General features: G+C 40.1%; 1 protein-coding gene across 7 annotated transcripts in view; it reads left to right on the forward strand.

The window, feature by feature from the left end:
* USO1 (USO1 vesicle transport factor) overlaps positions 1-26,317 on the forward strand; it is a 60,628-nt gene that overhangs the window by 18,170 nt on the left and 16,141 nt on the right. For 2 of the 7 annotated variants that reach the window (XM_078377692.1, XM_020807175.3), the window contains 12 exons: positions 1,357-1,459; positions 2,813-2,868; positions 3,911-4,031; positions 5,763-5,941; positions 7,574-7,714; positions 12,623-12,652; positions 13,318-13,406; positions 14,860-15,014; positions 16,530-16,741; positions 18,698-18,718; positions 24,791-24,901; positions 25,794-25,912. In XM_078377692.1, the coding sequence (XP_078233818.1) occupies positions 1,357-1,459; positions 2,813-2,868; positions 3,911-4,031; positions 5,763-5,941; positions 7,574-7,714; positions 12,623-12,652; positions 13,318-13,406; positions 14,860-15,014; positions 16,530-16,741; positions 18,698-18,718; positions 24,791-24,901; positions 25,794-25,912 (1,337 nt within the window). The remainder of the gene's footprint in view (positions 1-1,356; positions 1,460-2,812; positions 2,869-3,910; positions 4,032-5,762; positions 5,942-7,573; positions 7,715-12,622; positions 12,653-13,317; positions 13,407-14,859; positions 15,015-16,529; positions 16,742-18,697; positions 18,719-24,790; positions 24,902-25,793; positions 25,913-26,317) is intronic. The other 5 variants (XM_078377690.1, XM_020807178.3, XM_078377691.1 and 2 more) reach the window with 3 other exon arrangements.

Genomic DNA, 26,317 nt, shown 5'->3' on the forward strand with positions numbered 1-26,317 from the left:
TTTTCCTCCTGACCTAACTGCCTGATCATTAGTTCCTGGATGGGGATGCTTTCCCTGCTACATTTGTAATAGCAGTGTCCTCTCTTGTATTCTATAACTCATTGTGAGATGGGGTTGGCAAATCTATAACTTGTAGGATTCATTAAAAAGAAGAAGAAACCAAACAAGATCCAGGTGCAAAACAATGACGCAGATGAGCATTTCTTAAGAATTAATAAACAGAATACTTCAGCAAAGAATGGGGGAGTTTTTATTTTAGCTTTATTGTGCAAGACAGTCATAACATGAAATATAAGAAATATAATTCAAAAGAATATACAGAAACAAAATAAAGCAGTAATAAACACAATTAAAAGAGAATAAGTTTTTGTTTAAAAGACATGGTGGAGAATTCCATTCACTTCATCTGTTAGTATAACCTTGCCAGATTTACATTTCCTGAATTATGTGTGTGAATTGTAAAACCCTGGTCCAGTATTCACATTGTTTTGGGCTTTGCAATGCAGTTCTCTAAAACTACATTGTGTAGAAAAAATGTGTGTATGGAGAAATTGTGTGAGAAAATGCATATAGTAGAAAGTTTTCTGTGAAACAAAAAATTGTAATACACTTGATAAAAGTGCACATATGTCACAAAAATTGCTCAAAAAGATCTATAGGTTTGATGAGCATGTTCATAAAAATGAATGGTCAGCATCGTATTGTGTAGTGAATCGATTCAAGTGGACTTACTCTTATCTGCAACTTACTTTTGCCTATTAGAGCAGGCCCGTTTGAATCAATTGAATTTACATAAGAGTTGACTTACCTAATCCTGCTTGATTCAGTGGGCCTACTCTAGTGTGATTTACTGTGCTATGCAACACAATTTTGGTCAGTATGTTTCAAAACTGCAAGCAGAATGAACATATTTGATACATGCTCACAAAAATCCATATACAGTACAGTTATCTTAAAAATGAGAATGGTAAACTGAAATGAAAATGGGAGTGAAGAAACAAAAATCTGCAAATTAGCTGTAACTAAAGAGTAACAACGCTGACACATTTGTCCATCCCTGCTCTTTGCACGTTGAGCCAAAAATTTGTGATCATTACCAGAACCAAGCTTTGCATAAAAGTTGTGGCTTTTTTGCAGTTTTTAACTTGCTTTTTGGGGAAACCAAAACAGTGAGGAGTTAGAAAACCTTTCTTCAATTACTACATGGCAGCCAAAGATCTGCTGTTAGGGTAGATTCTAATGTTTTTCTCTCTCTGCTCCTGGGTTAGAACAAATGTAAGCAAATATTGACCTGTCTAGAATAACTGTAGCAGCAAAATACACTAGGTTTTAATGCATAGCATGATACATTTGCAGGAATTTGACTTCCATGTCCGGTGGCCTGGAGTGAAACTTCTTACAGTATTGTTAAAACAGCAGGGACCCCAAGTGCAGCAAATAATTCTTGTCAGTCCTATGGGTAAGTAGTCATTATTATTTTTTTGTACTTCAAACATTGAATATTGCTTTTTATGTCTTTTCTTCCAAAGCAAATACAAACCCACAAGAAACATGAATAAAAATTAATTCAGTGACACAAGAGAAAACCAGCAGAAAAAAAGTGCTAAAAATCTGAAATAAACCTAGACTGAAAACCTAAGCAATGAAAAGGTTTTTGGTGGTGCCAAAAAGAATAAGAATAGTTGCCTGATGAGCACATTTAAACATGGAGAGCATCCTTAGAGAAACCCCTGCACTGGCACTGTAGTTCAGCTCCACGGAACATAGTTAGGGGGGGTAGGATAAAGATACAAAGGGCATCTTATGAGTAACTTTAATGCCCATGTAGATTCACATGAGAAAGTCCTTCTTGAGTCATCCTGTCCTAAAGCCTTTTAAAGACGGAAACCAAATTGGAGCTAGCACAGCTGTTCTAAAACTGACAAGGTGTGTACATATGCCTCCTGCTAATTTGTACAGATTATGGCAGGCAAATCATTGTTTTTGAACTGTTTTAACACAATTACACTATTTACAGTGATTTAAGCAGAATATCACTAGAGCGAAAGTTACTGTGTCCAAGCTATTTATGTCTAGAAAAGGCTGCAGCTGGTTCGGTGGCCTAAGCTATTGAGCAGTACTTCCTGCCATCAGGACCACTTAGTTTTCCAGAAATAAGACCAGAACTGACAGCTCCTTCAAACTTCAAGCCTCATCCCTAGTGTTCTGGAACAAGCTGAATGTAACCTCCAGATCAACCAAAGACATTGTAGTATGTTGGTGGTAAGAAAACTACCTAGTATATCTAGTAGCGAACAGTAATGCCCTGGAATATCTGCTGAGTTTTTTCCCAGTTCTTCTGACTGTCAGTAAGTGGATCCAGAACTCTTAATGGACATGCCAAAATAAGATAGGGATCATACTTCAAATCCTATTCATTTCTAGCCAAAAGATCACCAGTAGGAAGGAAGTCATGTTCATTTCCAGGCAAAGGATCCCTGCTTTAGAGCTAAGGAAAGCCTCTTGTTGACACCTTGGAAACCTGTTGCTGCCTAGAAAACATAGCATAGCATAGACATCCTTCAGTCTCAAGAGACTATGGTAACATGCTCTGTATGGAGGACTTGGAACAGCGTCTAGTGTTTCGATGCTGTATGTGAAGCTGGAGTGTCCTCTCCAGGGCACGAAGCCTGGGTAAAATAATATGGGGATTAGGCTAGAGAATTGCCTAGAAAAGATGTATCGGTAATTGCTAACCACCATACTGACTTGTTATAATACAGCAGTATATCTGTGGTCATAACAATCCTCCTTTCATTGTTTTTTGCTCCAGGTGTTTCAAGGTTGATGGATCTCCTAGCAGATTCAAGAGAGGTTATACGGAATGATGTAAGTGGAAGTAATAAAAGTTTACAGTGACGTGATAATCTGTCTAAAATTCAAATTGCTTTATAAATGGTAAATTTTAGCTCTCTTCATCAAGCCACTGTTCAGCATCTGAATGCTGAAGTAAAAGCACGTTATCTCAAGTCTATGTATATGGCATGTATGTAGTACTGTGTTGACTTGTGTCACTGCAGAACTCCAGAGTACTTTCAGTAAACAAATTACATTTCTTGTTTGTTTGTTTAATTGTTGACATATTTACAGTATTTCCTGTCCTACATTAATAGAGGTCAAGGCACGGTATAGTCAAGAAATCATGCTAAGAACTAATAACATTTTAAAAAAGGAACACTTTAAAAAAGTTTAACAGTTAAAGCAATTGAGAGAAAAACAGCAAAGTGAAGGATTAAAGACCAAGCCATCGATCTTCCCAATTAGCAATGTTTGGGTGAACAACTTAGTTTTAATTTAGCATCAGAATAAAGGCAGTGTTGGTGGCAGTTTAGTCTCCAAGGTGAAACATTCCACAGTTAGAGTGCTACAGCTGAGGAAGCTCTGTTCCTTGTCTTCACATAATCTACCATGATCAGCGGTGAGACTTGGAAGAGGCTTTGTCCAGCAAAGTTTAATAGTTGGGAAAGTGATATATGAGCGCTCTCAAATATATAGGTATTTAAAACACCTTGTTCAACACCTTGAACTCAGAAACATATAGGCAGACTGTGCAATTCTTTAAAAGGTTGTGTCATATAGGTTCTGAAAGTTGTCCTTACAAGCAGTAATATAGATTCTGTTGTGATATCCTTCCTTCCTTCCTTCCTTCCTTCCTTCCTTCCTTCCTTCCTTCCTTTCAAGAGCATTTTACACTGCTTTTCATGAAAAGCTCAAATAAACTTATAATGAAATAGATACAGTATAACTATTTCCTAAACCAATAATAATAAAGAATGGGTTTGACTTTGGATGTCAGTCAGTCCTTTCAAGGAACACTTTCTCTGCATTCTTGGAGGAGTTTGTCATTTTTGTCTACTTTTTCCCCCTACAGGGTGTCTTGCTACTTCAGCAGTTAACAAGAAGTAATGCAGCCATCCAGAAAATAGTTGCTTTCGAAAATGCTTTTGAGAGGTTGTTGGATATCATAACAGAGGAAGGAAATAGTGATGGAGGTATGCACTTGAGAACTTGTTTGCATAGCTTATGAAACATTAGGTGGCAAAGATATAATTGCAGTTCTGAATGCAATGGAAATCTTGATTAACACAAACACCAGTTAACTTCTCTGCCAGTGTAATTTGGCAATGCAGTTCTGGTGGGGGTAAGGGTGGTCTTTAAGCTCCAGATAATTGTGTAGGTGGGTATTGTTAAATGTATAAACTGTCAGTTTATACAGTGTTCTATCTGCATTTTAAATACCTTGATGGGGATTTTTTTTTCAGAATTGCAGGTGCCTGTGAAAAGTGTTGAACATACGAATATGCTTGAATATCTTGTGGATTAGAGTTAGAATCTAGCCCTCCATTTTGTTTGAGGATAATAAAATGCAGTTTTAAACAGCTCCTGTAACACTTGTGGCTTCTCTCATGAATCAGAGGTCTGATACCTGGATTTCTCATAGCTGGTGGAGCTGTCAGCTGCATTCCCAGGTCAAATGGTGTGCCCCTTTCATTGTACTCCTGAACTGCTGTTTTCCCTTCTTGCTTAGTCTCACATTTGTTGGGCTTTCTGATATTGAACCATAATATCTAAAGAGAAGGACATTCACATGGTTGCTGTGACATTACATCTTATATTGCTTTTATGTTACGAGTAAGAGAATTTTTGTGACATTTCATATATTCTCTGCAACCTACATTTGAAACAATGAGCAAATATGTTTATGAGTAATCTGGCCTTTCTCACCATGTTCAGACCCACCCATAAGGTCAAACATAGGTTGCACAAAAAATATGACATGTCATAGATATCCTCCCTTAGTTACGAGTACTGTATTAACAGCCAAGGATTCTTGCACTATCTTGATAATGGTTTGCTATTTGTGCACATTCTGTGTATTTCTAATTCAGTTGGCCTCTGCTTTTTGCTTCCACCACTCCACTTTCATTCCGTATTATCACCACTTTTCCCCGTGACTTTGCCTGGGTCTGAGTATCAGCAGCTTAAGTATTGAAAGAACATCTAGCCTGAGCTGCTCTTGACTTCTGATTAAATGCTATATGCAGGGACTACATCTTCTTATAAGCTTTTATCCCCTGCACGAGCAAGTCAGTTTCTACAGAAGGGTTTGGACAAACCTATATTTAACAAGTCACTATGTAGCTATAGGTGACAAGGAATTCCATGCAGCTGACCGAGTAAAGCTGACACTGAGAAGACATGGAGCTATGTTTTTCCTTTTCCAGTATACTTGGTTTCTGTGGTGGGTATAAAGGAAAATTAATTGGTTGCTTCTCTACAGCTAATGTGGAAGGACAGGTTACTGGCTTCTTAACTGGCTAGTAAAAAATGGTTATATTCTGTGGGCTTACATGTAAACCTTGGCTTGGTTGTTCTTTCTTTGATATCCATTCCCATCCAACATAAGCAATGCTCCATCAGCATTTTCTGCCCTTCATACAGCAAAAGATATTGGCATGGCTTTAAAGAACTTGCTTGTTAAATAGAATATCCAATATCTGCCCCAAACTGAGAGTTAAAGCACTTTCTTTTTGGAAGGAATGCATTCTGTGCTTAGACGTTGCTCAGTGTTATACATTTTTCCTTTGTGGAGGCAAAGCTGCCTCTACCTTTAAAAAAACCCACTATTCTCATTGTTCTGACATTAGGAAATGCTGGCCCTGTGGAGATGGCATGATTTCAAATGTGGAAATGAATATCCATCCACTATTCTCTCTTTGCAGGTATAGTTGTGGAGGATTGTCTCCTCTTACTACAAAATTTGTTGAAGAATAACAATTCAAATCAGAATTTCTTTAAAGAAGGTTCTTACATTCAGCGCATGAAACCGTGGTTTGAAGTTGGTGATGACAATGCTGGTTGGTCAGCACAGAAAGTAACCAATCTACATTTGATGCTTCAGGTAAGTGCTTTTCAGTATATAAAGGTAAAGTGTGAGCAATGTCATAAAGTCAAAGTAAAATGTTCACTTTAAAAGTAATGTGTCTCTTGAATTTGGTATACAGTAGTTCTGTTTTATAAAGAAGTTATAATGGAAATAATGTTTCCAATATTTTCAGCACATGTGTTGTTCTGTGCTGTCAAGTCACCCCCAAAACACGCAGACCTATGAATTAGTGGTCTCCAGAATGACCTGTCCTCAGCTGCCCTGTTCAGCGCTTGCAAACTCAAGCCTGTAGCTTTCTTTAGAGGGTCAGTCGATCTTGTATTTGGTCTTCCTCTTTTTTGCTCCTTTCCAGCTTTCCAGACATTGTTGTCTTTTCCAGAAAATCCTGCCTTCTCATGATATGTCCAAAGCAAGACAGCTTCAGTTTCAACCTTTTTTGCCTCCTGATTTGATCTAAGACCAAGTTGTTCCTCTTTCTGGCCGTCCAGGATATCCAAAAAGTTCTACTGCAGCACTACATTTCAAAAGAAACAATTTTTTTCGTGTTGGCTTTCTTTACTGTGTAGCTTTCACACCATACATGAGAATCAGGAATAGAAGAGTGTGGATGATCTTGGTCTCAGTTTCCACTGACACATCGTTAAAATTAATGGTATTTTCTTATTCCTTATTTGCTGCTCTTCCAAGTATCTGTCTTCTTCTGATTTCTTGGCTACACTCTCCATTTGAATTGATGGTTGAACCAAAGTATACAAAATCTCTTATTTCAGTTTCTTCATTGTTAATGTTAAAGTTGTGTAGTTCTTCTGTAGTCATAATTTTTGTTTTTCTGATGTTCACCTACTGTCCTGCTTTGGCACTTTTGACTTTCACTTTCACTAAAAGTTATTTTAAGCCACTGCTGCTTTCTGCCAGTAAGATGGTACCATCTGTGTATCTTAAACTATTGATATTTCTTCCACCAGTTTTCACTCTTAGTTCATCCGATTCTAGTCTGGCTTTCTGTTTGATTCTGCATACAAATTGAACTGATAAAGTGATAAAATGCATCCTAGTCTGACACCTTTGCCTATAGGAACCCATTTTGCCACTCCATATTCTATCTTAATGGTAGTTTCCTGTCAATCAAGTGCTGAGGCACACCCATTTCTTTCAGCACAACTCATAATTTTGCATTATCTACACAGTGAAAGACTTTATTATAGTCTATAAAACTTAAACTGAGCCAGTGGATGTTTGCTATATGATCTTGAGTGTCTCTTCCTTTTCAGAATCCTGCTTGAACACCAAGCATTTCTTACTCCATATGAGGTTAAAAAAAGAGCCTTTGTTGCAATGCCTTGAGCATCACTTTGCTTGCATGAGAAATTGAAGCAATGATCCTTGGCATCTCATTTCTTGGGGATTGAAATGTATATTAAACATTTTCCATCTGTGGGACATTGTTTTGTTTTCCATATTTGTTGGCATATTCTTGTTAGGATTTTGATAGGTTCAGTTTCTGTGGTTTGAAACAGTTCTATCGGTGTTCCATTTACCCATAGTGATTTATTTCTTGTAATGCTTTCATAGCAGTTTCCACTTCACTTTCTAGAACTACTGTATCTGTCATAGGATGTGTGTATGCAATATTTTTTTTCTTTACAGCTGGTCCGAGTGCTTGTGTCCCCCACAAATCCCCCTGGTGCCACCAGCAGTTGCCAAAAAGCTATGTTCCAGTGTGGGTTGCTTCAGCAGCTTTGTATAATTCTGATGGCAACTGGAATTCCAGCTGACATTCTTACTGAGGTAATGTATTTTTCCATTTATAAGATGACCCCCCTTTTTCTAACCCCAAATTAGAAAATTTGATCTCTGCTTTTCCCTTCCTTTTGCTAAGCCACAGAGCTTAGCAAAAGGAAAAGAAAAACAGGGATCAAAGGGCTCCCTTTGACTGCCGCTTTTCCTTGCTTTTGCGAAGCCATGGGGCTTAGCAAAAAGGAAGGGAAGACTCCCTTCGGGTAAAGCATCCAAGACTTGATGAGCATCCAAGGTGGCGACCCGATAGCAGAAGTGTGATTTTCCTCCTGCTTTTCCCTTTTCTTTTTGGTCTCCTTTTGGGCTCTTGTCTTTTGCTTTCTTTGTTTTTCTTTGTTTCTTGCCTCCCTCCTTGATGCAGCTGCTATCGCCGGCAAGAAAGAACAACAACATTGGAGAAAAGAATAACAACGCTGTTGCAGCTGTTGCCCTTGAGGAAAACAGGCAGGCAGGCAGGAATATAGTGAGCTTTTTACTTTTCTGTCTAACTGGCTTTGCTTATCTGCTTCACACTGGAGCCTCCCAGTGTCTCTCTTTCTGGAGTTTCCCCACATCTTGGAGCCTTTTCTGCCTTGCTGCTTGTTTCCAGCCCCACCCCCCACCCCCTGCTCTGGGTTGTGTTTTCTTGGCTCATCAAACTTTAGGACTACAAGTGAAAGCTCCCATGCCAGCAACAGCAAGCCAGTCACCACGCCTCTGGTCTCAATGTTGATAAAGAATTCGGAGCCAGCTAAAGGAGAGTGAAGTAACCACGACGGTTCCGGCATTGGCAATGTCCAAGACCTGCAGCAATGAAGTCCCAAAGGCCCCAACCTGGCTCGGTGTCAGCAAACACAGCTCCGCCTCAGCCACCATTTCTACATTGCCTCAACTCCGATCGACTCAGACTTTTCTACCTCAGCTCCAACTTACATCTGTTCCCCAACTGCCACCCAGGCTGGCCTTGGCCAACGGGAACTTCAATTTATCTGGCAGTAGGAACAGCAGGGGACCAAGACCTGGGGGTAACAACTGTAGATGTCAGCTCAGCTGTGAGGACTGGAACTGTCTCTGAACATGACCGGGCCATATGTGATCTGGGTGGGGGGTATTCTGTTTTGTCTCTCCCCTCTTCTGAGTGTTAATTTTTAGTTGCTTATGTTATTAATTTAATTTCATTGCGTTTATTATGTTATGTTATGGTTTGTTTGTTTGATTGTTTATTTGATTTGATTTGTTAATCCTTGTCACTATTTATTGGGTTTTTTTAGTTGTTAATTTTTTTTCTTTTTCTTTTCTCTTTCTGTTTGGCATGGACTGGAAAGCTTGGCCCCCCCCCCGCCCAGAGGGGGTTTCTCCAACATCAGGGTGATCTCTGGCAGAGGGAGGTATGGTATAGGTGCAGTAGCCGAAGAACGGTGAACAGATGTTTGAAATCTGTTCACTGTTCTGGCACTGTGACCTCCTGCCAGACTCGAGGTAGTCACCTCAGCCTGCCCTCCACTCCAAACCTGGTGTTGTTGAATGCCAGATCTGTAGCAAATAAGTCCCAGATTATACAAGATCTGATTCTGGAGGAGGATGCAGATCTGGCATGCATAACCAAACATGGATGGGCAGGGAAGGGGGTGTTCCCCTGACTCTTGCCTGTCCTCCTGGTTATGCAGTCCAACACCAGGGTAGACTGGAGGGGCGGGGGGGGGGACTAGCCATTGTTTACAAAAACACCCTTCAGATTGCTAGGCGCTCTGCTCTGGTGCCCTCCATGTGTTGATTTGGGCCAGGGATGGTATTGGGATCTTCCTAGGTTACCGTGCTCTCTGCGACCCAGCCATTTCCTTACTGGAGCTGGCGGACTTCCTCTCCATGGCATTGTTGGTGTCTCCAAGGCTTTTGGTCTTGGGTGACTTCATTGTGCATGCGGAGGCGGAGGTTTCCGGTCCAGCTCTTGAGTTCTTGGAGACCATAGCCTCCTTGGACATGTCCCGACATGTCAATGACCCCACCCATGTGGGTGGCCGCACACCGGACCTGGTGATCTCCACTGAGCAGAGTGAGTGTGCTCTAATGGTGACTGACCTAGTGTCTGTCCCCTTGTCATGGTCGGATCATTGCCTAATTAAATGCAATCTTGCAGTGGCTCTCCCTGTGGGGAGCAAGGACCTGTTTTAATGGTTCACCCTCGAAGATTATTGGATCCTATAGGATTCCTGGACACCATGAGAGGGATTCTGACCAATTTGAATGGTGCTCCTGTTGAGGCTCTGGTTGATAGCTGGCTGGCCACTGCCACCAGGGCTGTTGACACGATCGCACCTAAACGCCCTGTCTGGCGCAGAGATTGCCCTTCGCCCTGGTTTAATCCAGAGCTGTGATCAATGAAGCAAAATAGGAGAAGGCTAGAGTGCATATGAAGGTGGAACCTGACAGAAAATGATCAAATAGCTGTCAGGTTCGTGACTAACCTCTACCAGTCTAAGGTGAAGGATATTAGTCGCTCTTACTTCGCTGTCCGGATAAGCGAAGCCTCCAACCAGCAGGCGGAACTTTTCCGTATAGTTCGCGATCTATCCGGAGTTGGTCATGGTGATTGGCCTCCCACTAGCATCTAATCTGACCAATTTGCAGCCTTTAAAAAATCAAAAGTGGAAGTCATCCACTGGGATCTTACCCTTTCATCTTAACTGAAGTCAAACATGGTGGACAGAGCGCTTTACCGCTGTCGTGCCACCACCTCCTCCCTTGACCCTTGCCCCACCTGGCTAATCAAAGCAGCCAAGCCTATAACCTCTGAATGGGCTACGGCAATAATTACAGTGGACCCTCTACTTACAGAATTAATCCGTATTGGAACAGTGGCTGCAAGTCGAAAAGTCTGTAGGTCGAATCTCCATTGACCTACAATGCATTGAAAACCGATTAATCCCATAACTGGCAGTTTTTATTCTGTTTTTGATCCATTTTGGTTAATATCTGGTCTGTAGGTCGATTCTCTGGCTGCAAGTTAAATCTAAATTTTGCAGCCAGAGAAGTCTGTAACTCGAAAAGTCTGTAAGTCGAGCCATATGTAAGTCGAGGGTCCACTGTAATGGGTCTCTCCTGGAGGGCAAGGGCAAGGTTCCCCTTGCCCTCAAGGAGACATTCATTAGGCCTATTAGGAAGAAACTGAGGTTGGTGGTGGACAATATTGGCAATTATAGGCCCATCACCAGTGTTTCTTTCCTCAGCAAGGTAGTCGAGAGGGTGGTGGCCGATCAGCTGCAGGCTCTTCTGGATGAAACCAATGCCCTGGATCCATTCCAGTTGGGCTTCAGGCCACGCCATGGCACAGAAACAGCATTGGACGCCCTGTTTGATGACCTATTGAGGGAGGCAGACAGGGACAAAATGTCTCTGCTGGTCCTTCTTGATATCTCAGCCACCTCTGATATTGTCGACCACAGTATTCTCCTGGGGAGGCTCTCCAAGTTGTGAATCGGTGGCGTTGCTGTTGCCTGGTTCTGATCCTTCTTGGAGGACTGTCCCCAGAGAGTGCAGATTGGAGAGAATTTCTCAGCCCTGTGGAGCCTCAATTGTGGGCTCCTGCAGGGCTCGATTATCTCTCCAATGCTGTTTAACATCTATATGAGGCCACTCGGAGGGTTCATCAGGGGATGTGGGGCTTCGTGTCATTAGTATGCTGATGATACTCAGCTCTACATCTCCTTTTTGCCAACAACAGTGGATGCTGTTTCGTCCCTTGAGTGCTGCCTGGGGGCTGTTCAGCAATGGATGCAGGTGAATAGATTGAAGCTGAATCCGGGCAAGATGGAGGTCCTTCGGGTGGGTGTCCCAGACATCAGTGGTCTGGGAAACTCCCTCTCTTTTGGGGGGGGGTGACTCTTACCACCGAGAGTGAGGTTCGCAGTTTGGGTGTACATCTGGACCTGGCGCTCATCATGGAGACCCAGGTGTCATCAGTGGTCTGTTCCACACATTTCCACCTTTGGCGGATTGCCCAGCTGCATCCTTATCTTGATGTGGGGACGCTCACTACATTGGTCCATGCGCTCGTAGTTTCAAGATTAGACTACTGTAATGCGCTCTACGTGGGGCTGCCTTTGAGATTGACGCGGAAACTTCAGATGGTACAAAATGCGGCAGCTAGACTTCTTACAGGGGTGAAAAGGTACCAACGCATTTCCCCCACGCTGGCCGCCTTGCATTGGTTGCCCATTTGCTTCCGCATTGATTTAAAAGTTCTTACGATTGCATATAAAGCCCTAAATGGTTTAGGACCTCGATATCTGACAGAGCGCCTTCTCCCACCCAGTTCTGCCAGAGTTACTCGTTCCAGTCAGGCCGGGTGGCTGAGGGGCCTAACGCCGAGGGAGGTCCGGAGGGAAAGAACTAGGAACAGGGCCTTCTCAGCAGTGGCCCCTCATCTCTGGAACAATTTGCCCGTGGAGATCGGCCTGGCTCCCTTTCTGGGTGTTTTCAGAACCAAACTCAAGACTTGGCTATTTGGGCAAGCTTTCCCTCCTGCTATATCTTAAATTCACATCTTACCATCTTGGATTTATAGTGCATGTTTATTGGTTCAATTATTTTTAAATTTGTAATGCCGCCCAGAATTGACCTTTGGTCTAGATGGGCGGGGTAGAAATCTAATAAAATAAATAAATAAATAAATAAATAAATAAATAAATAAATAAATAAATAAATAAATAAATAAATAAATAAATAAAGCAGCAATGAAAGGGCTGCATGATCACAGCCCTTTGATCCAGAAGCCCTTTCGTGGCTGCTTTATCACTGCTTTACCCGAAGGGAGCGTTCCCTTCCTCTTTGCTAAGCCTCGTGGGTTCGCAAAAGGCAGGGAAAAGCAGCTGCCTTCCATGTATAAAATGACCCTCAATTTTTTTTCTCTAATTATTTTAGGAAAACGAGTTTTATACATGGAAAAATACAGTAAGTGTCTGACTTGGCTGATGAATGTGTGAGCTGATGTTACGGAAGGACACTGTTTTTGTATCTAGTGTGGGTTTCACACCTTGAAGTCATCAAGTAATTCACTTGTTTTGTTAAATAGAATGTCCAGGCTATGCAAGAGTGAGAGTTATAGCTCTTTCATTTTGTGGAGGATGCATTCTGCTCTTAGACATTCCTCGGTGTCATATCAAACATGTTGCCTCTGTACCATTCATATCTATTATTGTCATTGGATAAATAGCCACATGACAAACGCTGAAGAGGTTGCTTAGCTGTGGAGCAATGTTTTTCTTCTGTCTGTCATGTGAGTTGGCTTCTAAAAAAAAGGAAACCTCATATTGAATTGTTTTCTTCATTGAGGCAAGAGGCTTAAGCATTTGTGTGAATATTTCTAGAGATGGGCAATGTGCATGTTTTCATAATTAATCCAAAGAACTAAAGCAAATACCAGCTCATTGTATCCCTGGGCTAAATCTTAAGTCCCTTCTACCTATTTTAAATGTGCTGAAAGGAACTTGTTAGCCTCAATCATCTTGGGTCCTGTTTATCTTATTGGGTCTACTCAAGGTAGGGCTAATATTGAATGTAGCTATCTTGGACTTCTGATACTTCATGCCTGACTTTTATTTGTAATTACTTTTCAGACCATTAACACTGTGTCTGAGGTCATTCGTGGGTGTGAGATGAACCAAGACTACTTTGCTTCAGTAAATGCACCTTCAAATCCACCAAGGTAGGGTAAGGAAAAATCTTGATGCCGTTTACTTTAAACATAAAGATGTGGTGTAGCCATAACCATAAGAATTAATCATTGTTATCAAAATCTGCCTGAGTTTTATTTGGCTTCATACCAAAACATACCATTGGTGCAGTAAGTAGCTCCATGAATTTTCTATAAACTGGTTGAGAACTGTAATTTGTTTGTTCTCTGGCCTCAGGTGAATTGCACCTGTCATGATACCTTTCCTTTTTCAATCAAGAGTATGTAGGGTTAAAGATAGATCCCTAATCTTCAAAGGTTACAGAATCATAACAGTCTTCCAGGACTTCACATTTATTTATTAGATTTGTAATTTGTTTTTGTCCCTTCAAATGGGATTTGAAATGGGTAACAATAAAATCAAATAAAACATCTAATGTTAATGTTAAAATTAACTTTCTTGAACACATGGCAACTTTTACAGCCATTAAAATCGCATGGGGTGTCCAATACCCGCCCAGAGGAAATGTTCCTTTTATTATTACCTAGGTTAAGTGCCAGTGATCTAGCTGAATAGAAAATTCTTTGCGTCCTGGCAGAAGGCAGCAGGGAAGTGCCTAGCCCAGCCTCCTGGCAGGGAATGTTATGAAATTATTGTACAGCATCTTCAAAAAATTAAAAAGAACTCTTGTAGGTAAAGGTGAAGGAGCCACATCTAGCACTCTATTGGCAACTGAAAAGATCTCATTAATGTAGTTGATTTGTTGGGTGGTGGTAATTAATGTTGTCTTCTAGTTTTGAATGTTAACATTTGATCTTATTCCTGTAGTAGTTACACGGAAGAAATTGCAAATCAGATAGGAATAAAGGCATACGTTTACTTTGCACAGTGAAGGATGAGGAAACTAACATTCTGGGTATTTCACCCATGACACCTTATAGAGGACCACAGTAGTTGAAATCCTGTTTCTATAACTTTATGCCATGCAGCTAGAATGATATCAACTTGTGACAGTATATAATAATTGAAGCCTTCTATTCTGCTTTGCAGGTTCTGAGGCTCCCCAGGGCTCCCGTTTAATTTAAGGAATCCTTTTGGAACTCCTAGGATGGGGGAAGCAATTAATAGCCGAAAAATAACCACTGAATTGTTGCCAAGTGTCCCAATTCCAGTGGTAGCAATTTTTGACTAATAAAAAGCTCTTCACCCCACCAATCCTGAGTCTAGTGGGATCCCTACAGAGCCTTGGAACCTGAAAGGGGAGATAAGAATTGTTCAATTAAATGAAATAATACCATCATGGATCATCCTTGTTTTGTGGCATAAAATTACACTGAGAGGATTTTGGTCACTGAGTGTCTTCTGGTTAACTCATGTATTTTTCCCATAGCTGTTAATATTCTCATCATAGTAACAACAAATAATGCATACATATACAAATATACAGCTTTCAAAAATTAATAGATTTTTTTTTCAATTTGGCAGGCCTGCAATTGTGGTACTCCTGATGTCAATGGTAAATGAAAGGCAACCATTTGTGCTGCGTTGTGCTGTCCTTTACTGCTTCCAGTGTTTCTTATACAAGAACCAGAAGGGACAAGCAGAAATTGTGTCGACACTTCTACCTTCCACCATTGATGGTATAGAATTTCAAAGAAATAGTTGTAATTTGATTGGGGGAACCCAAAAACCTGCGGTGATGCCAGAAGAAGCAAGATAGGGTTCAAGACAAGATCTCAGGTGTAAGAGTGTAGGGCAGGGGATTTGCATATACTTGAGGTTTCTTTCTAACATGAAAGACCTGCAGTAAGCACCTCATTGACACTGCAGTGTTTATAGAATACTGCACTGAGAATGTTGTCAGATTGTTCTCTGTTACATCTTAAAACCCTCATGCTACTCGTTTCAGCTTTGGTGCTTCTTGAAGTAGTGGCAAACCTAATTTTAAAGCAAGAAATCAGATAATCCTTTCTTGGTATATCTCCTAATTTTAAGTGCCCAGTCTTCTAAAAATTAATTAATCTTGCCATCCTTGTGGAAGGTAATGAAAATGTGGAAACTGGAACATGAGTAGTTTTGACACAGCAGTAATCGTCCGTCTGTGACGGATGCCTTTCAGATAGTCTGAGAAATAGTCTGGTTAGTCGCCATAGGATTCATTCAGGTTTAATTAGGTGTGCTTTTCTATGGGCATACAGTGCGGTCTTGACTTGAGAACTTAATCCGTATTGGAAGGCGGTTCTCAAGTCAAAAAGTTCTCAGGTCAAATCTACATTTCCCATAGGAATGCATTGAAAACCATTTGATCTGTATCTGCTCTTTTCCGTCCATAGAAACTAATGGGAAGCTGCTATTTTGCCTTCGACCACTAGAGGGGGATATTTTGTTTCTTTTTTTCTTAGGTCAAGAAAGGTTCAGGGAAGGCAGGGAAAATACAGTCCAGGCAGTACCAGGCAGTCCGAAGACTGTCTCCCAATCCACTCTCTAAATGCTGGGAGGAGTGAGGAAGCAGACAGGCACCCTTTTCACTGGCCAACAGTTAACTGAAAGTTCACATTTTGCACTTTCCCTGCCTCCCACGTGGGTTTTTTTCAGTTCTTAACTCAAATCTAAGTATGTAAGTCAAGTCAGTATTTTCCTATGAGAGTGGTTCTTAAGTCAAAATGTTCTTAACTCAAGCCATTCTTAAGTCAAGACCCCACTGTATGTACATTTAACTGTTACCTTAGTTATAGAGAGAAGAATTGGAAACATTTTATTTCTTTGCTGATTATGATGGTACTAGAATACTAGATGGAGTTCGGAGGGAGAAGCTTGAGTCAAAGAGTTAGAGTAAAGCTTTGGGCAGTACCATGGGACAGGGGGACACCAGACCCAAAGCAGTGTCCCCCCAAAAAAGTCTGTATCCCCCACCTGTTATCTTTCAGTGATCCAGAGACTAGGATATTCTTCTTCCTTTTCAGACTTGGCCTTCTGTCCTTGAGTGCCACATATGAGAATTACAGAAATACTAACACTTCCGAACACATATGTGGCAGGTTTTGGAAGTGCTATAAAAGAACCCTCAGACATTTTTGAAAGCCTGGTATAGATTTGCATAAATAGTAATTCTGGCGGTATTTTGAAGTCATTAAAATGTGTGCCTGTCATTACAGCTACTGGAAATTCGGTCTCAGCTGGCCAGTTGCTCTGTGGAGGCCTTTTTTCTACAGACTCTCTTTCCAACTGGTGTGCAGCTGTGGCACTGGCTCATGCATTGCAAGAAAATGCCACTTTGAAGGAACAGCTGCTCAGAGTACAGCTTGCAACCAGTATTGGTAACCCTCCAGTGTCCTTACTTCAGCAATGCACCAACATTTTATCTCAGGTACAGCATCAGTATTTCTCCTTTCTCAGATCAATAGATCTATTTTTAAGCTTATGAAACAGTAACACGTTTCTGTCAAGATACAGGTTCTTCTTTGGCACAAAAAGGCTGCCTCTAGTCTTGTAAGATTACATGGGAATTGATTTTAGCAGAACAGGTAGCAGAATGTCAGTAGTAAATTAGCTTAGAGACACAGTGTTGCTCTTAGTATACATTATTGGTTTTTTCCATCTGTTTCTGTGGAATTCCAATTAGTATGTGTGGTGTAATTCATGTCTGATTAAAGTCAGAATGGTGCTGCTCATTGGCAGAACAAGTAACATTTGCAACTGAGATACATGAAGATTGTTGAATTATAGAGGCCAGAGGTCTGTTTGTTATTTATATGCATGCAGAGATCCAGCTATGGGATTCATTGTGGTGCTCCAACAAGGTGCCATTGTGCACAGTCAGAAATGCGGCTGGGACTTTGTCAGATCATTATGGCGGCTTCCGTAGTTAGATACTGTAGGATACTCGCAAGAGTATTTAAAATGAATGTAAGTCCAACAGAACCAGAAGTAATCAGCTCTCAGCTCACCTGGTGAAGTTCTACCAAGACCATTTTGAGACTTTCATTCATAATTTTTCTACCCTATGCTTGAGGAAGTGAATTTTATTTACAAAAGCTTGCATTGGATGTTTGATTTTTAGTGGTCTAAATAAAGGTACCACCTCTTCTGCTTTTGGATATGAATAACGTCAAACATGAGATGAGCAGGAATAACTTCTGATTTGTTTTCATGCAAGCAAAGCAAGGATAAATATCTGCACTTCAAATGTAAGATGCCAAAAACTTAATAATTAAAAAAATCATGTATTAATTGGTCTGCAGTTGCTAAGCAAGTGGAATAAAAACAGTTTTGTCTTCCATCTGCTATCTTCTGCGTTCTGCCTTTTGCAAAAGATGGCTGTGTTCTTAGGTGAATGTTCAAATTGAGTTCCAGGTTTTGATAATTCTCAGAATGAGTACACTTAAGGCATATGTTTGTATATGTCCATTTCTTCCCTAGTATGATGGGCAAAAGAAATCAAAATTGCCAAGTATTATATGTTTCTCATAATTTATACATATACAGTATTAGCTAAAATCCTGTTGGTATAACTTACACCACAGAAGGCTAATGACTTTTGCAGTGGTGGCATTTTTTCAGAAATTGTTTTCGTTACTTCTGTTCTGAGGCTCCTGTGTAATCCCTTTTATTGTCGGGAAGCTTTGGGGGCTGTGGAATGGGAGGTGAGCTGAAAATCACTTGTCATCCTGCAGCTTCCATGGTTTCCCAACAAGGAAAGAGATTGCATAGGCGTCTCAGGAGCTTCAGTTAGAGATGTTTAATTTTTGAAGAAAAAAAACACTGCTGGGGATGACATCATCAGCCTTATCCATCGTAAGTTTCACCAACAAGATTTCAGCTGATATCATGATAGTATGGGTGTAGATGTTTATAATGAGAGAGAGAGAGAAGTGTATAATAATCAAATTTTCATCCTGCATTCTGTAGGATTATACAGAGGCTGTTAGCAGCCTTTGGTCCACATTCCATGCTGTTCTTTTTCAGCAGTTTTTTGTCCTGCATGATTGCTTAGCAGTTTTTTGGGGGAGGAAATAGTCTACAGGCGTATATGGCCAGATACAAAGGCAGTGCAGCCCCTAGGAATCAAACAGTAGAATTCCTCTGTATTAAATTGGGATGTAGCCAGAACTACAGGTTCCCTATATCCTTTCCCATATAATACAAATACAGTACATGTATCCTGAATGATGATCATCCTCCATCAGAAGAGATGGAGTTTTTAATTATAGATCTGTATGTCATTACTCATTGTAAATATTCTGAGGGCAGCTGACATCTTCATTTTGTAAATCTATAATGAACCTACAACATCCCCTTATCATTTTTAATATATGATTCACAGGGTGATAAGATCGACAGACGGGTATGTATTGGTGCACCTGAAATATTCCTCATCACAATAGGGTGTTTCTACTGTCTTAACTTTGGTGTGTGTTTTATGAAATAACTGCTTTGAAGGGTTTTTTTTTCCTGCTTATGGTTCCTTGCCTGCTGTTTGGTTTTATTTCTAATAACCAGCTGTCCTGTTTCTTCTGGTGTTCTTGGGCATGGTGGCATGGGAAACTTGGTTGTTACGGGTGACTTGCACAGCCACAGGGTACTGGGTGTTGTAGATGTTTTTCTTTTCTCATTTGAATTCAGATCACGGTTACAGGAAGTGTAGTTGCTTGTGACTAACAGAACAACAGTAATTTGGATCCTACCTTTGCTATTCTATTATGAACCAAATTGCTTTAAAGGCAGAATACTGTCTTTGAATACTGTTGTTCCAATTATATTTTGTTCTTCCAGTCTTTGGAAGAATGGATTGGAACTTTGAAGTGGACACTACAGAACATCTTTGCAAAGATTGTTTACTATGAATAAAAGATGAAAGCTATATGATACGACTAGAGAAAACATTTGGTTTGCGTACGTTAGGGTGGTAAACTTCCAAGCTTCATGCATCCTTGTACTGTCAAAATTTGACAGTTTGGTGATGGGGATTGAAAAAAAAAACACCACTATTAATTGCAGCAGTTCAAACAGAGTTTGCTCTTGAGCATTCCTTGTTTTGAAAGCAAGTAGCCCTTATGGGAAGACTCACTGGCCCAAATCTTGTTTTTTTTTTTTAAAAAAAAATAATGTTGCACCACAGAAGGCAGATGATGTTATCATCCACCAAAGAGAATATTTAATTTCACTAAATTGAACACTTCCATGAACACAAACCGTATTTCAGGTTTTGAGTCTCCTTGAGATTTGCTTTTGCACTATAGAAGTCTTTAGGAGCCTCAGAATGGTGAAGGTGCTGTAATGGTTTTTTAAAAATCAAAAAATTTGCTGGAGGTCCCAATCCAATCAGTGGCAATCCAGCAGTGATATTTGGCTGTTAAAGGCTTCTGCAACACTGTCCTAAGGCTCCCAAGGCTTCCCTAAGGCAAAAGGAAACCTTATCGAGCTTAGGACCTGAAATGGGGATGTGAAGCTTTTGATTCATTTAAGTTGAGTATCACTGGGACCAAATGATGACTTGAGCATAAATTTATGCAAGAAGATTTTGCCTATTGGTTTCAAAACTCCCCTTTGAAAAAACCTAGACCCCCTTTTGCTCCTTGTTTTTAAAGCAGTGAGTTTTCTTTTCATAGTGTTTTTACTGCTACATCTCAAAATTTTGGCAGCACAGCCAGAAAATAAGAGGAAAACTAGCAACTTCTATTTTGCTGTGGTGCTGTCAAATTTTGGTGATAGTAACAGCAAGGCACCAGTAGGGCACAGAATGGCAGGCAGAGGTGTAAGTGAATGAGCAGATTCTTCAGTCTAATATTCAGAAAATAATATTATCCTTATGGAGAGCTACTCATTCTGTTAGTCAGGAACTTTTAAGCAAAGGCCATAAGAAGCAGTAACACAATTTTTACCACCCATATCCATCCCTTTATAAAACAAAGACTTTCTGCATGGAGTGTATATTTTTAAGTACAAATTGTTAATTGGAAATTTATGTTCAAAGAAGAGTGTGCATCTGCTTGTTTGATTCCATCACACACACACACACACACACACACACTCCCAAATGTGTAATCAGTAGCTATTATCTTGGCTGAATATTCTGAGCTCTTCTTGTGTGGATTCAAACTGCATATACATTCAGGGAGAATCGGATTCTAAGTGAAATGGAAATTAAATACCTTTTAAGGGCATTTAAACTTATTTTTAAAATAAGTTTTAAAATGTGTTTTAATAATGTTTTGTTTCTATATTGGAATTGTTTTATTCTTAAAATATTTTATGGCATTCTTAATTATATTTACTGTATTCTTTTAATTGATTGTGGTTGACCATGAGGGTACTGAGGTCCAGAAAAATGATTTAGAAATACTGTTTCAAAGTAATAAGAACATTCAGTCTTCTGAAAGTACAGTGGTAAAATATTTGGTAATGTTAGACAGTAAGAAAGGCTGTTAACCAGAACAACCAAAAACCAGCATCTTGGAGAGCGTCCGGACCTTCAGCTCTTCAAGGATGCCACAACCTTTGTGAAGGGCAGGAAGAATCTGGTGTATATAAAATATTTCAGTTAGACTAAAAGCACTGATTGTTTGTATGCAGATCTCCTGCCTCTTGCTGGAAGTGCTGTGGATCAGTGGTTCTTAACGTGGGCAATAATGCCCCCCAGGGGGCGATTTCATTTTTCAGGGGGGCGGTAGAACGAAAAGGGGCAGTGTGGGGGCGAAAGAACAGAAGGGGGCGGTAGGGGGGCGTTGGAGCGAGCCAAACGCAGTGCTGGCAGTAGATCCGGTGCTGCTGCTGCTCTTTCTACCTGCCACATCTCGTCTTTCTCCTTTAGGGGAGCACTGAGTGTGGATCGGGTGGAAGGAAAGGGTCTCTTGGGTCCTCATCCTCGCCCCGTGAAGTGCTGCCTCGCACCCGGGTGGGGAGGGAGACTAGGTAGGTAGGTAGGTAGGTAGGTAGGTAGGTAGGTAGGTAGGTAGGTAGGTAGGTAGGTAGGTAGGTAGGTAGGTAGGTAGGTAGGTAGGTAGGTAGGTAGGTAGGTAGGTAGGTAAGATATCATCACCTCAGGGAGGGGGGCGATGATAACTTCCTCAATGGCTCAAGGGGGCGTTTCTTTCAAAAAGGTTAAGAACCACTGCTGTGGATGATCATTAGATGTTACAGTGGGGTCTCTACTTAAGAACTTAATCCGTATTGGAAGGTGGTTCTCAAGTTGAAAAGTTCTTATGTTGAATCTGCATTTCCCATAGGAATGCATTGAAAACCATTTAATCCGTATCTGCTCTTTTCCGTCCATAGAAACTACAGTGGAACCTCTACTTAAGAACTTAATCCGTTTTGGAATGGTGTTCTTAAGTTGAAATGCTCTTAAGTTGAAGCAAAATTTCCCATAGGAATGGACTGAAAACCAATTAATCCGTTCTGGCTGTTTTTTTGTTATGTAGAGGTGCGTTCGTACATTGAAGCATTAGTTCCCATAGGAACTAATGCAAAGCTGGTTAATACGTACTCTACCACTAGGGGGAAAATTTTTTTTAACCTAAAATGACCTAAGGTTAAAAAAAGAGCAGGAAAGGTTTTTTTTCCTGTTCTTATCTTGGATTTCTGTTCTCAAGTAGAAGCAAAATTTAGCAAATGGAGCTGTTCTTAAGTTGGATTGTTCTTAAGTAGAGACGTTCTTAAGTAGAGACCCCACTGTAATCAGTCTGTCCAAAGGACTTCCTCATTTTTGTGTTTGGTTTTAGTATGTAGGGAAGAGAGCACTGGTTCCCACAGTGTTGACCAAAATGTTCTTTGCTTGAATGCCTCAAGCTGGTGTAGCTTCATATTTTGAGTGTTTTTGTCGTAGATGTTAGTTAGTTATATGCGAAACTTCAACACCTTTGTCACCTTTGGCGGTTGTGTTCATGGGGATTTCTAGAGAGGCTGACCACAAATTATTTGTAGACCCAGAGATTAGTTTCGTTTGCTCAGTTCAGAAACAGTTCCTTTATCATAAGTGCCAAGAGAATTGTGAACAAAGCACAATTTTCTTGCAGATAGGTAGCGATAGATGTGATTCTTATACCACTCATGAAAACCACTAGCACTTTCTTAAAAAGTGTATGCCTTTCTGAAAAAAAGCATTGTAAAGCTGCAATACATGCATTTTTCTCAGTACAATGGGCAGGCAAATAAAAATACCCTCGACCACTCCTTTTATCTGGGGTGGTTTTCCTCTTTCACCAAGCACACAGTTTTGGGAGGGATGCACATGGGGCAGTGAGGGATGAAGGGGACGTAAGAGTTTATCTAAACTAGTAGTATACAGAAAAATTCACCAAAACATTTCATGACAGCCAGCTTTCTTCTTACTTTCCCTGATCCAGATTCAAAAGCAACTTGCAATGTAGCCCTATACATATTTACTCTGAAGTAAGTCCCATTATGTCAGTGGGGTACAGTACCCAAGAATGTATAAATTCACAGCAGGGATAAATTTGCTCACAGGGCTTGGGGACTGAATTTGTGCTACCAGCCTGTTCCTTTTGGACCATTTACCCAAAGAAAAATGTACAGATGGATATTTTAATTTTCATGCAGGGGGTTGGGGATCCTTAGGCCCATCTACCCACCCCTGATGTTAAAAGCTTGCTTTTGTAGGCTTTAAGGAGCAGAAATTGCCTAGTTTTGGTTTTTAAAAAAAAGACAGTTTACAAAGCTTTTTTTTCCATGGAGGCTGCAAAAATGGGGGGGGGGGTTGACGTGGCCCCTAGGACACACTTAGCACATTTCTGATTTTTGCTGTTTCTTTGAGTCAGGATGCTAATGTTTTGTTGCAGGATGTAAGTGAATTAGGTTGTTTTTCAAACTAAATTAGGTTGTTTTTGATAAATCAAGTTCAGTGTGCATACAGAATTTTTAGCTGAGGCTTTGTTGTACAACATTGCAAAATGAAATGAATGTCTCAGATTTTTTTTGTTCAGAAGTCAGTCCTTTACTGGTCGCAGGCGAGAAACCCTTTAGAAAAGCCCGATTATTTGTATGGAGCTTTTCAATTTGGTCATGTCTGTGTGGTACTTCTTCTCTTTGTCTCTGCAATCAAAATGTTTCCAGGTTTCTTAACCTTGGCTAGAATATTAATAGTGGGCATCAGACTTACATGTGGCATTTCTTCCTTGCCTCCTCCTTTTTCCTTCCCCAGAATATTACACTCAGATTAATTCCTCTTTTCCTAGCTGTATTTCACATTCTTCCTCCACTGAGTTGAATTACAGTCAAAGTGGTTTTAAATCTGAATAGGAAACCATGATAAGAAGCCAGTTTCATGCTTAGATTTAAATCAAACTATAACTCATATTCATTTATCTTAGTGGAGGAAAAGAAAAAAAAAAACAGAACAAAGGACAACTTACAGACACAGAGATAATTGCTCATTTTGCACTTTCCTCCTTTCTTGTATTGCCTTCAAGGCCAACCTAGTTGTTTCTTCAGGTGCATGATTTGTGGCCTCATTTGTTTTGTTTGGGGTGTTTTGTTTTTGAAAGACTACTAGAAGCAGAAAACCAAAACACAGAAAGAGGAAAGGTTTAATATTGTTCTTTCCCTAGAAGTTATCCTGACAAAGATTGTCCCTCTCCATTGCAGCAATTCACATTAGAATAAAAGCACCCATTGCCAGCAGTAAAACTCTTTTTTTTAAACTATCCACTGTCCTGGGAATGAGGGCACTTTTTATTGTGGTTGTGGTTGGCAAGGAAAAGGTTTCATGTTCTCTGGGCCTCCACCCTTCGTATTTTTTTTTAAATGCCTGAGCATGTAGATAGGGTCTAGTTTGGCCCTCAGCTAGCTTTTACTGCCCATTGCCCTGTAGTATTTTGAAGTCTCCCCCTCCTCTTCGCTGGCCAGTTCCTTCTCCCCATCATTTTAGTTACCGAGAGACGCCTTGTTCTGTGCCTTCTGAGCACGATGAGTCCTTATTGGGCTGTTTTGAGCATTTCTTTCGCCCTTAATATTGTTCCTGTTTGTGGGGGTGTTTGTCTGCAAACCTTTACATTTTGTCAGGACTGTTGATAGCTTTGCTCTGGTACATGGTTGAGGCTGTTTTTGAAACCTAAGATGTGCCACTAACCGCTGAGCTTTCTAAACAGAATACTTACCAATATTTTTTCTGTTCACTAAAGACGTGTGCAATCATTGGTTGTCTTCTTCTTGGCCAATATTAAAGTTGGTGGTTTGTGTGGTTTGTTTATCTATCTATCTATCTATCTATCTATCTATCTATCTATCTATCTATCTATCTATCTATCTATCTATCTATCTATCTATCTATCTATCTATCTATCTATCTATCTATCTATCTATCTATTGCAGTTTTGGAGATACTTTAAAGCAGACTTGTTTGTGAAGGAAACAGAAGACTTATCCGTATGAATAATAGTTTTTATTTGCTTTCTTTCAGGGAAGCAAAGTGCAGACAAGAGTTGGACTGTTAATGCTGCTTTGTACCTGGCTCAGCAACTGCCCCATTGCTGTCACACACTTTCTTCACAATTCCGCCAATATTCCATTCGTATCCTTTTGAAAGTTAGAAAGTAATACTTCAGGATGATAAGAAATGTTCTTCAGGAATGAAATGCATGCATGTAAGCCTAAGCCCCACATTTTACATAAGTGAGTTTTAGAGAGGTAACTGGGTTAGTCTGTTTCAGCTACAGCAGAAACAAAAGAATACAAAAACAAAAATGTAGCAGCATCTGAGACTAACACATGTTTTCTCATGGAGCTTCATGAATAGAGTCTACCTGTCTTTGAGGTAGCAGATTAGATTGTGTCTGTAAAAGCTCATGTTGAAATACCTTTGCTAAAGATGGTATTAAATTTTTGTTTGTTTTTGTATTATTTACATAAGAAAAAATAGTATCATAGTATACTATCTTTATATTAGAATTTCATGTAACAGTTCAAAGTGTACACAGATGTCTAATATATCCTTAATAGATGTATGTTACCTTACTTCTGGAAGGCTTGGTGGAAGTAGGGGTTGATAAACACACTAGGCTAGGATCTACTTATGTACTCTGAATGTTGTTGGAAAGACAGATATTGTAAATTTTCATAAGTGTATTTTATGTACCTGCTTAACTTATGTTTTAGTTTATGACATTTTTCAGACTATAACTTTCATTATAAGACAGCTTCCTAAATTACTGAGCTGTTGAATAAATGTAGTTTCTCCAAGCCTTAAATATGTTTTCAAGCTTTCTTTTTTTAAAAAGAAAAACAACTTTTGTGTACTTAGATTTTTACCACGCATAGTGGAGCTAGCTAACCTTCCAACTGATATGTAAATTTTATATTTGTTTGTATTTATTTAAGCTTCTAATGAACACCAGAATATATGGTTGTGCAAGAATGAGGATTATTCTATTTGTGAAGTCTGACATCCTTATCAAAGGTTTTAGCTAACAGGACAGATAGCAGAAAACCTTGGAGAAGAGGAGCAGTTAGTTCAAGGCTTGTGTGCTCTTTTACTAGGAATCTCCATTTATTACAATGACAACTCACTTGAGAATTGTAAAAAGTGAGTATATTTACTGAAGGCACATGATCTGCTGTTTTAAGGTCACAGTTTCTTAAAGTATCAACCATTCTTGCCTAAAAGATGTGCAGCTGTGTTCACTGGTATTCAAATTGATTGTATTTCATCTTATCTAATATGCAAGGTAAAGGTCAAAATCCTGTCCCATAGTTATGCCAGTGGGAAGGAAGTGGCATAACTTGCAGGAGGTAATTGCCACTAGCTTTTTCATTCTCATTTTAGGTGACTTGGTGCATGACCAAGGAATCAGTGAGTTCTAGTAGCAATTTAAAAACTGCAAGTTACACCATTTCCATTCTGCAGACCTGGGCAAAGTGCGGCCCTCCGGATGTTCCTGAACTGCAAATCCAACATTCTTCACTGTGTGGGCTAGGCCCAACTCTATTC

Source organism: Pogona vitticeps, chromosome 6 (genome assembly GCF_051106095.1).
Source record: "Pogona vitticeps strain Pit_001003342236 chromosome 6, PviZW2.1, whole genome shotgun sequence".
Taxonomy (NCBI): Eukaryota; Metazoa; Chordata; class Lepidosauria; order Squamata; family Agamidae; genus Pogona; species Pogona vitticeps.